The sequence below is a fragment of the Thamnophis elegans genome, chromosome 1 (assembly GCF_009769535.1).
Source record: "Thamnophis elegans isolate rThaEle1 chromosome 1, rThaEle1.pri, whole genome shotgun sequence".
NCBI classification, from domain to species: Eukaryota; Metazoa; Chordata; class Lepidosauria; order Squamata; family Colubridae; genus Thamnophis; species Thamnophis elegans.
In genome coordinates, this window is record NC_045541.1 from 129,811,289 (window position 1) to 129,823,621 (window position 12,333).

At 35.5% G+C, this 12,333-nt stretch overlaps 1 protein-coding gene across 1 annotated transcript in view; it reads left to right on the forward strand.

Moving 5' to 3' along the window:
- The window catches only part of TTC6 (tetratricopeptide repeat domain 6), a 111,487-nt gene that overhangs the window by 67,562 nt on the left and 31,592 nt on the right, over positions 1-12,333 (forward strand). The window contains exons 23-27 of the mRNA XM_032213735.1: positions 78-228; positions 1,520-1,602; positions 2,539-2,615; positions 3,041-3,201; positions 7,721-7,855. Coding sequence (XP_032069626.1) covers positions 78-228; positions 1,520-1,602; positions 2,539-2,615; positions 3,041-3,201; positions 7,721-7,855 — 607 coding nt within the window. The remainder of the gene's footprint in view (positions 1-77; positions 229-1,519; positions 1,603-2,538; positions 2,616-3,040; positions 3,202-7,720; positions 7,856-12,333) is intronic.

Below are 12,333 nucleotides of genomic sequence, written 5' to 3' on the forward strand. Positions count from 1 at the left end.
TATCTGTGCTTAAAACAGTAAATTCTATGAAATGACTTCCTGCAAAATGTAATATTTATACAATTTTGTCATATTAGGAATTTTACAACACCTTATATAAACATTGGATTGATTATGATGTTGCATTCGGATCTGTATTTTGATGCTATTGTACGGTTCACTGAAGCCATCCGGGTTGATCCATTAGATATTAGACCTTATTTGTGCAGAGCGCAAGCTTACCAAAAGGTATCTATTTTACATATTTTAAGAATTATAAATATTTATTCCAAAACAGCCATTTGTCTGCTTGTTTACCATGGAATAGGGAAAGATGTTTGATTCAGGGTTTTTGTCTTTCTGAATTGTTTATGAACCCATCTAGTTTTAAAATTTTATAACTAAAATGGAACAGGCCTTCAGTTTTCTCATAAAAAGATAGCTGCTTTCAATTTGTATTAGAGTCCAAATATTCTTCAACAATTATATTCCATTATATCTTTAAGAATTTCTCCTAGTTTGCTTTCTCTGTTTGGTCTTTGTCTAATTGCAACTTGGGGACTAGAATCCTAGCAGCCAAGTTATTTTCTTGCTTCTCGTGCCAAACCCCTATGAGTTTGCAGTAGTTTCCTCATTTTCCAAACTTTATTGCTACCTCCTGGTTACATTGAATTTATAATTTGACTAAAGATTTCCTAGACCATTGACAAAAAGATTGATATGAACATATTATGTTCAAACAAAAATAAAATTAAGAAGGAATAGTAATTGGAGAAAACGATTTCCTAGAGTGGGAGGGGAAGGACAGTTTTGTCATTAGGCAATGATGCTGATGAAGTATCTGCAAATAATCAAAGCCAATATTTTCTCCATCCCTTACTGAGGAACTTGTTCTACAAAGTGGGCCCTTATCCAAACTAGATCTTCTACCTTTTCTTTTCTCCTCTGGACACCATTATTCAAATATTGTGTCACCTTCATAGTAATCCAGGTTTTGTCATAATCTGTTTTACTAATCTCTTCTGTTGAAAATACATTGTGGTGGATTACATACTGTATGTACTGCAGTATCAGATCAGTGGTATAATCAACTACATACTAAGGGAGAATGGGAAACTGAATAGCCATAGTTTTAGGGAAGAGGGATTTTAAAATTTCATCTCAACTGAAGAAAGCCAGTTTAATGTAGTTATGAAGATATCAGATTAGAAAGGGGGAGTGTGAAATCTAGTCCCGCTTTAGGCATGAAACCAGCTGAGTGATCTTGGGTGAGCCATTCTCTCTCAGCCCTAGGAAGGAGGCAATGGCTAATAACTTTCACAACATTGCCAAAAAACCCTGCAGGGACTGGTTTAGGCAATTGCAAGAGTCAAGACCGACTGGAAAGCACTAAAGAAAAGGAGGGTGTGTGTGTGATCTAGTTTGATCCTAAACATTGAAAAAGAAAAGAAACATTTGTTTTAAACAGAATGCAGTTAATGTCCTAACAGCATCCATGACTGAGAAATAAAAATGTATTTTTTTTAAAACAAAAAAACAGGTTCATGATTTAAAGAATTCAGTTAAAGACATAAATCGAGCCATTCATCTCCATCCCAACTTACCCTATTTAATCTTAACAAGGTAAGCGTTTATTGTGATATTATCAGCAGCAAAAGTGCCTTCTTTTGGGCATCTTGCTTAATTTTGTTTTCTCACTTTTAAATGTCCATATAATTGTACTGTGTATTAAGTCTTAAGTTCAAGATTTTTTTTCATTTGGAGTATAAGAACACATCTTTCTTTTCTTTATGCGATTTCCTGATTGAAGCTCAAACATTACAAGACCAATGAGTAGATTGTAGGTCTTCAAAAAGTTATTATCTCCTTAGAAAAGTGCTCAATAATTATATGCCATAGAAATATTAATAATGAACCAAGAATGCTATTTAAATTAAGTGTTTTTTAGATGAGAAGTTTTTGAGCAGATAGGAGCATTAAAGCAGTGCCCGTTCTGCAGTTCTTTAAAGCAGCCATAACATTTGTTGGGATTATGTAACTGCTGTTTGGAGCTGGTAGTGATCCCAGCTTCTTTAAAGAATTGTAGAGAAGAGCTGCATTTATATTTCATGAAGCATCTCTTAGAAATGGAGTCTAAAACTCTGTACAACAGACTATAATAATTGTATAGTTGAATAGTTCTTAGGGTATATGAATTTTTTGACAAAAATTAATTTGTGTAAATTAATTTCTTTGTAAGCTAAAAACAAATTAAATTTGATCTATTTATTAGAATCAATAGAATCAATTATATATTTATTAAATTGATATGCCACTTCTGAAAAAATGAAAAAAAATACTTTAAGTATAAATGAACTATTTTTGATGTGTCATTTAATGTCTGACTCAGGAAAAAGGTGAATGCTTTTGGTTTTTTTTTTTTGTAATTATAGTTAATAGAGTATTTTTTATCTTAAAGGTGATTTAAATGAATTTTGGAAATACTAAAATGTTTTCTTATTTCTATATATATTACAGTCACTAATATAGTGAGAAATTTGTTGAAATATTTTATTACAGGGGGCAGTATTTACTACAAATGAAGCATTTTAAACTTGCAAGTTTCTGTATACACCAAGTGGCAGAAATGGACAAAGGTATAGCTCTTTCAAAGTACTGTGCAATTTTGGTTAAATTAAGCATGGTTTTTTCTTTGTTTTTGTTTTTGTATAGTATAGGAGTCTCCAGACCTGGCATCTTTAAGACTTGTGTATTTCGATTCCCAGAATTCCTCAGCCAGCCATGACATAGTAAATCCACTTAACTGATTATAATTTGTTGAGATATCATGGGCAGCTATATAAACAACACATGCTTCAAGTACTGTTCAAGTACCTATCCATCAATTACAGTTTAACAATACTATGTGTTAGTGTTATAATTGATATGCCATACTTTTTTGTTTTGATACTTTCTCAATGAAAGCCAATACTTCTCTTTTCATTGTCTATATACCAGTGTCTGTAGTAATAATAACTTGGTCTATTACTATTACATTTATTATTATTTAAATCTCCTACAGGATCTCTTGGATGTTCACTTGTTCAAGAAGCACTTGTACAGTCATTTTGTCAAAACTATAACAAGGCTATTGAGTGTGCCATTGCAGCTACGAGAAACCAACCTGAGCCTGCTATATATTGTCTACTTGGAAAAATCCAGATGAAAGCCAAAAAATTCAAGGTTAAGAAAATAGTCATGTTCCTGAGTTTTTGTTAAATCTTTTAAAAAGGCAAACCCCTAAATAATGAGTTTGTAGAAATACTGTTTGTTAAAATGAGATTTGATTAATGTTTGCTTCCTTCTGCAGTTCTAATTCTGTATTTCCAAATATTTTATTTTTCTGTTTTGGGGGCTAACACAGAGTGCTTTATTAATTAAGCTGTCATCCCTTTTGTTGAGCAGGTATGTTTTTGTTTGTTTCATTTATATAGTTTAAAAATTGAGCTTATCATCTCTATTGGAACATAAATAAGGAACCTGTCCCTTCCTCCCTGCTCTGTTCCTGTATAGTCAAGGATGTGTGTACAAACTCTATCCAATCAAAAGAAAAAATTCCCCTTTAAATCGCCTTCTGCTGGTTTCCTATTCCTCTTCTTTTCTGCTGCAGCCATGGTGGTATTTCACCTTTGGCTATGTGAGAAGTCACAGGAAAGGGGAAATAAACTTTTCTCTTTCATTTCCTGGTACATATTTTTATTTATTTCTTCAGCTTTCATGGCTGCCTAACTCAAAGTAAGTATGGAAAATGTAAAAATAAATGAAAAACAAACTTGCAAACCCACAACACAGATTGAAATAGCCGAAGGCAGCAACCAATATACTACCCTGCTTCCTTTATAGATGGGCTCATTTAGCACTTTAGCCCAATGCCCAAACAGCAGTCAGGTCTTCAGAATCTTATCAGAGGTCAATAGATCAAAACCATAATAATCATTTGGGACCAAACTCTTCCACTGGGCAAGTGTCACAACGCCAAGCATATTTTCTGAGTCCCACTAAATGGCATAACTTGAACTTGAGCTTGGATTTAGAACTTGCCAACTCCAGTATTCAGCTTGGACAAAATTCAGTCCATACTTTCTTTTTTTAAAAAATTATTTTATTTTTTTGTTACATAAACAACACATACCCACAACAGTGAAAAACAAAACAAAACAAAAAACAACTGAAAACAAAACAGAAAAAAAACCATCATCACATATAGCATGTCATTTGGTTACAGGTGTTTTAGCATTTATCATTCTTATACATTTATTATTTCATTTAATAGGTTATAATATACGGTTTGGGTTGCTTTGTTTACCATCCCTTCCTCCTGTTATAACACTACCTTATTTTCTCTTTCTTTTCACCCTTCCTCCCTTCTCTACTTTCTTCCTTCCTGCCCTCCTTTCCCTTCCTTCTTCCTGTACCTTTCTCCTACTCCTGCTCTTCCTCATCCCCTTCCTACCCTCTCTCCTCCTCTTTCTCTCCTTTCCATCCTCCTCTCCTTACCTCTTTCTTTTCACCCTCTCTCCCTTCTCTACTTTCTTCCTTCTTCCTCTCCTTCCCCTTCCTTCTTCCCTTGCCTCTCCTTCACTCCTGCTCTTCCTTTTTCCCTTCCTACCCTCTTTCCTTCCTTTTCTCTTCCTTCCATCTTCTTTTCCTTTCCCTTTCCTTTCTCCCTTCTCTACATTCCTCCTTCCTCCTCTCCTTCCCCTTCCTTCTTCCCGTACCTTTCTCCTACTCCTACTCTTCCTCTTCCCCTTTCTACCCTCTCTCCTCCTCTTTCTCTCCTTTCCATCCTCCTCTCCTTACCTCTTTCTTCTTTCCCCCATCTTCCTTTCATTCTCTCCCCCTTTTTCCCTTTCTTTTTCTACTATTGTTGGTGTTTCTATTTTAAATTTCAGTTTATGTTTCCTTGAGATGGTACTTCCGCCAACCCAGATATAATTTAGTATCATTTCTTATTCCCTTACCTTTACTAGTCTATCCTAACTATATTTCCCCCCACAGACACACTTTGTATCTCTCTATTGTATATGCATTTATCTATTTGATATACACAACAATTAAAAACACACACACACACAAAAAACACCACAACAAGTATATGTTATAAAAAAGTATATCAGCTGGTTACAAGAAGTTTTTGTGCATCTCTTCCATTAATTCATATTAATTCAAATGTCTTAACTCAAATGTTTACTATATTAACATCATCATACCTCCACTTTTAGTTGACTACAGTAATTTAAACATCCTTCATCCTTAACTATACCAAACATTTAATCCATAACCACATGCTGGCATTTCATTTACTTATTTATAAAATCCTCCATTAACATTAAGTCCTTATATCCTGTTTTAGCTAAACATCCATAATATTTAATACCAAAAATTTCATCCTCCATGTATATAATTTATTATCATTCTCCTTTCTTTATTTAATTATATCCTATATCATAGCATTTCCCCCCTATTAGTTAAGATTTAACTGTATATAGTTTTATTTTATTTTTATAATAATTATTATTGTTATTAATAATCTTTATATATAGTCCAAATATATTTCTAGCCTTCCCTTCTCATATCCAATTGTTACTTATCATATCAACTCAACATTATATACATTACTATCATTATCAATTTTTATTCATCTATACCTATTGCAAATGAATTTAACTAAGTTTAGCTAATTTTAAGTTATACTCTTCCATCTATCAACCTGTGTCTCTCCAGTAACAGAACAGTCTTATATCTGCTGCCTTTTGTGGGTCCAGTTCTCCAAACATCTTTATGACCAAGTTCATACGAAGAAATCTTTGCACTTTTTTGTCTATAATGCCTTTCATATAATGTTGCCGCCCCCTCTTTATTTCCTTTATCAATTTGTCTTTAATTCTCAGTGGTGGTATCAAATGTTTTGCAGATGGTATTTCATAAACTGTGAGTTCTTTGATGCTTCCCATTCCTCTCACGCCCCATCTTTTGAAGTAAACTTTCAGTCCGCTTGTTTCCTCTTCAAACATTCCCTTCTTTCCTCTTTCAGAAGTAAACCAATTTTCACAAATATCAGGCTCTTTATCTCCGAAATTCTTATTTTGTATTTGAAAAACATTCTTAGTTTTTTCCTCATACTTAGTTGCCAAAAACACCAAATAATCCAATTTTTCTCTGAATTCTATCTTGTGTGTCAGACAATTTCTGTAGTGCTGAAAAAATCATTTGAATAGACGCTTGACTAGACGCCATGTTTGTACGCAGTTAGTATTTTTTCTTGAGAACTCTGAAGTATTTGCAAATAAAAGCAGGCTGAAAGCTGTGCAATCTTATCAGATCTTAAGCCAATACAGCCAAGCAATAAAAGTGTCAAGTTGTAAACAACCAAATTATAGTGAATTGGTTTACAGCCCGCTTGCAGAAGATCAGAGGAGATGTTGGAGTAATCTATCCTTTGTCCATGTGAATAACATTTAAAACATTTAAAAGGAAGGATAACCACCATCCAAAAACCAGTAAAAAGATCAAAATCGCCGCTAGATTCTTCTGTTCTTTAATTTAAATTAGCTTGAATTTTTAGGTGGTCTGTTTTTCTCTGAATAATAAAATAATCTTACCAGCTGGAAACACTTTTGACTTTCTTTAGAGCTGTCTGCAGTTTCAGTTAGCCTTATTGCTAATCCGGAAGTCACTGGCAAAGGAGGTTTTTTCTAGGCCCCCAGAGACTTTGCGAACGTCTCTGGGACCACTGGGTCTCCCCCTACCTTTCACTGTCTCTCCGAGACAGCTTGGGTCCAAAAAGGGACCGTCCAAATGCTTCGGAATAGAAGGAGCTTCAGGAGTAGCCTGAAAGTCCGTCTTCTCACTGCTAAGCTCCACCTTCTTCCAATCCATACTTTCTTTGAACTGTGCAAATTAGGCAATCAGAAATGTTCTGTGTCAACATTCACTTTTTTTTCAAAGAAGTATTCCTAAAGTCTAAAATGTAATTAGGAACATTTTTTTCAACTATACAATTTTTATGCTTCCCTTGTGTTCTACAGATAGCTCACTAAGTTGTATGGGAACTGGAACATTCTGACTGGGAAAATTAATACAAAAGCCCTTTGCCATAGTTTTTCCTATAACAGAGCACGAGGGAGGGTAAAATGTACATACAATAGCAACTTATATCTAAATGTTCAATCTACTTGTGAGCATTCCATAGTAATTGTTTTCTAGTTTTACAAAAAGGTCTCTCAAGTGAAATTAAAATTTCACATTACTAACTTGAGTTATAGACAGTCCTCAACTTAATGGGCATAATTGGATCCAAATTTCCAGTGTAAGTTGTTATTGTTGTAAGTCGAGGCACCCCCTGAATGGAACTGATTTTATGACATTTTTTGTGTTGCTCATTAAGCAAATCCATGGTATCAAGTGAATGCCTAAGTATGAATGACCATCAACAACTGATACTTGATTGGATAATGAGGAGATTGGGAATTTGCTCAGTAGGGGAGGCGAACAGGAATATTATATATTATATAATAATGTATATTATATGTACATGTATCCTTCCCAGGAGAGGGGAGAAGAGAGATAAGAGGGAGAGTGGAAAGCACACATGCACATAACACAAAGCAAATGGGTAAATGACGCCAGCTGATAGAGATCATTCAAGGCGACTCTTGCTGGTGGCTCTATCACTTAACTATATGTTACCTTTTTTTTACAGGATGCTCTTTCCAGTTTTAATGAGGCTTTGTTGCTGCTAGGTGGCATTGAAAAATATCTTCCTAATACCTTTGAGACTGCAGAATTATATTTTTTAATGGGCGAGTGCTACATGGAGCAAGTTTTTCTATTAGAGGTATTCATTTTGACTTTAACCTGACTCAAAATAAAAACCAGAACATTCCAAGAATTGCATGGGCGTCCAATTCATTCCCTACCCATATTCACAAACTGGTAATTATGATCATTAAGAGTCTGAAGTATTAAGACCAGGCTGGCTAAAGAACTGTTTTTCCAACTTGATATTCCCACCATTTGCTCTAATATCTTAATGAACCAAGGAAGGCGTGTTTTAAAGGGTGTTTTTCAGATTTGGAAAAACTCACTTAACCCCACTTTTGTCAATTTGCTTCAGTTGGCAGATTTCCTTCTCTTGAAGCCAGCTTTTGATCTGGCAAGTTAAATTTAGTTTTGTCCCTGAGTAGAATGTAATTGATATACTACTCTTAATTTTCTACATGGTTGCTCTTATTACTTCCTATTAAATATTATACAATTTATCATTGATACTTATTTCAACATATTTCAGAAGATCTTCTTCATTGTTATTTGCCACCTTAAGCATATTTGTTTATTTGTTACCTTAACAAATTTACCTTAAGCATCTGTCTGGAAAGGTCATTATTATTATTTGTGGTTTATTACCACAAACCAGCAGTGGTAATTCCAGTGGTAATTGACACACTGGGTGCTATTCCAAAAGCACTGGAATTACATTTAAAAAATTATTATTATTATACAATTGTATCACAGCGGCCAGTTGTTTCGCCGGATTTGGCATTGGTTACTAGTCGGGCCCCACCCAGGGGCCTAGGACGTCGTAACGTATTTTCGTAATATGCGTGCAGATCCAAGCAGTGCGGCTTTTTGCATTTGACTGATGGTGATTTTGTCAATTTTTAACTGTTTTAAATGTAATTCCAGTGCTTTTGGAATAGCACCCAGTGTGCCAATTACCACTGGAATTACCACTGCTGGTTTGTGCCATAGTCGTTGAATTTCGATTTTTAAGTCCTGGTATCTTGCGATTTTTTCATGTTCCTTCTCGGCGACCCTGCTATCACCTGGTATTGCGATGTCTATGATTGTGACCTTATTTTTCTCAACCAGTGTGATGTCTGGTGTATTATGCGCCAGTATTTTGTCGGTTTGTATACGGAAATCCCACAAGATCTTGACCATCTGATTTTCTGTGACTTTTTCAGGCTGATGTTCCCACCAGTTTGTTGCTGTTTTAATATTATAATTTTTGCACAAATTCCAATGGATCATTTGTGCTACTGAATTGTGCCGCAATTTATAATCAGTCTGCGCAATTTTTTTACAGCAGCTGAGTATGTGATCAACAGTTTCGTCAGCTTCTTTGCAAAGTCTGCATTTGGCATCATCAGAGGATTTTTCGATTTTGGCCTTAATGGCATTTGTGCGGATAGCTTGTTCTTGCGCAGCCAGGATTAGTGACTCTGTTTCTTTCTTTAATGTACCTGTTTTTAACCATAACCAAGTTTGTTCCCTGTCCACTTTATCTTTTATTTTTTCCAGAAATTGACCATGCAGTGCTTTGTTCTGCCAACTCTCCATTCTTGATTTTATCACATCTTTTCTGTATTCTTGTTTTGTCTGTTGGGCCTTCAGTAGATTTTTGTTCTTTACTTCGATTAATAGATGTTCTTGAGTGTCTTTTAAATAATCAGCCAGTGCATGTTTTTCTTCTTCAACTGTTTGCTTCACTTGTAATAATCCTCTGCCACCTGATTTTCGGGGCAGATATAGTCTATCAGTATCACCACGTGGATGTAAACTGTAGTGCATTGTCATTAGTTTCCTGGTTTTTCGGTCCAAAAGGTCCAAATCAGCTTGTGTCCAGTTAACTATGCCAGCTGTGTATCTTATAACTGGTATTGCCCAGGTATTTATGGCCTTGATTGTATTTCCACCATTATTATTATTATTATTATTATTATTATTATTATTATTATTATTATACAATTGTATCACAGCGGCCAGTTGTTTCGCCGGACTTGGCATTGGTTACTAGTCGGGCCCCACCCAGGGGCCTAGGACGTCGTAACGTATTTTCTTAATATCCGTGCAGATCCAAGCAGTGCGGCTTTTTGCATTTGACTGATGGTGATTTTGTCAATTTTTAACTGTTTTAAATGTAATTCCAGTGCTTTTGGAATAGCACCCAGTGTGCCAATTACCACTGGAATTATCACTGCTGGTTTGTGCCATAGTCGCTGAATTTCGATTTTTAAGTCCTGGTATCTTGCGATTTTTTCATGTTCCTTCTCGTCGACCCTGCTATCACCTGGTATTGCGATGTCTATGATTGTGACCTTATTTTTCTCAACCAGTGTGATGTCTGGTGTATTACGTGCCAGTATTTTGTCGGTTTGTATATGGAAATCCCACAAGATCTTGACCATCTGATTTTCGGTGACTTTTTCAGGCTGATGTTCCCACCAGTTTGTTGCTGTTTTAATATTATAATTTTTGCACAAATTCCAATGGATCATTTGTGCTACTGAATTGTGCCGCAATTTATAATCAGTCTGCGCAATTTTTTTACAGCAGCTGAGTATGTGATCAACAGTTTCGTCAGCTTCTTTGCAAAGTCTGCATTTGGCGTCATCAGAGGATTTTTCGATTTTGGCCTTAATGGCATTTGTGCGGATAGCTTGTTCTTGCGCAGCCAGGATTAGTGACTCTGTTTCTTTCTTTAATGTACCTGTTTTTAACCATAACCAAGTTTGTTCCCTGTCCACTTTATCTTTTGTTTTTTCCAGAAATTGACCATGCAGTGCTTTGTTCTGCCAACTCTCCATTCTTGATTTTATCACATCTTTTCTGTATTCTTGTTTTGTCTGTTGGGCCTTCAGTAGATTTTTGTTCTTTACTTCGATTAATAGATGTTCTTGAGTGTCTTTTAAATAATCAGCCAGTGCATGTTTTTCTTCTTCAACTGTTTGCTTCACTTGTAATAATCCTCTGCCACCTGATTTTCGGGGCAGATATAGTCTATCAGTATCACCACGTGGATGTAAACTGTAGTGCATTGTCATTAGTTTCCTGGTTTTTCGGTCCAAAAGGTCCAAATCAGCTTGTGTCCAGTTAACTATGCCAGCTGTGTATCTTATAACTGGTATTGCCCAGGTATTTATGGCCTTGATTGTATTTCCACCATTATTATTATTATTATTATTATTATTATTATTATTATTATTATTATTATTATTATACAATTGTATCACAGCGGCCAGTTGTTTCGCCGGACTTGGCATTGGTTACTAGTCGGGCCCCACCCAGGGGCCTAGGACGTCGTAACGTATTTTCTTAATATCCGTGCAGATCCAAGCAGTGCGGCTTTTTGCATTTGACTGATGGTGATTTTGTCAATTTTTAACTGTTTTAAATGTAATTCCAGTGCTTTTGGAATAGCACCCAGTGTGCCAATTACCACTGGAATTATCACTGCTGGTTTGTGCCATAGTCGCTGAATTTCGATTTTTAAGTCCTGGTATCTTGCGATTTTTTCATGTTCCTTCTCGGCGACCCTGCTATCACCTGGTATTGCGATGTCTATGATTGTGACCTTATTTTTCTCAACCAGTGTGATGTCTGGTGTATTACGTGCCAGTATTTTGTCGGTTTGTATATGGAAATCCCACAAGTGCTGAATACTCGGACTGTGTTTGTCAATGATTGGATTTCTATTTCTGACTTGCCATAGAGTTTCAAATCATCCATATATAGTAAATGCGAAATTTTTTCAGCTTCTTTGGCTGTTTGGTAGCCTAATTTCATTTTTTTTAAGATTACTGATAGTGGGATCATTGCGATGATGAAGAGAAGAGGTGAAAGTGAATCACCCTGGAAAATTCCTCGCTTGATATTAACCATTCCGTAGATCTCATTCCCTACTGCCAACTCAGTTCTCCATTGTTTCATCGCCTTTTCAGTAAAGGATGTAATATTTTTGCTAATGCCAGTTGTTTCTAAGCATTTTATGATCCAACTATGTGGCAGTGAGTCAAATGCCTTTTTGTAATCAATCCAGACCATATTCAAGTTCGTTTTTCTGTTCTTACAATTTTCTAATATCATTTTATCAATTAGGAGCTGATCTTTTGTGCCCCTGCTCCTTCTTTTGTTGCCTTTTTGCTCTACTGGCAAGATGTTGTTTGTTTCCAAATAATCCATCATGTTATCTGCAATAATGCCTGTGAGTAATTTGAAGGTTGTTGGCAAGCATGTTATTGGTCTGTAGTTTTCAGGTGTTGTTCCTTTAGTTGCATCTTTCTGAATCAAGTATGTTTTTCCAGTTGTCAACCATTCATCAATTTGGCCCTTTTGTAAAATTTCATTCAGTTGCCTGGCCAATATTGCATGTAAACTGGTCAGATATTTGAGCCAGAAACCATGTAATTGGTCCTTTCCAGGTGATGTCCAATTCTTTACCTTTTTAACTCGATTTTTGACCATCTCAGTTGTTATTTCTAATACTTGCATTTGTTTGTTGCCAATGCTTTTCTCAAAGTCATGTATCCACTT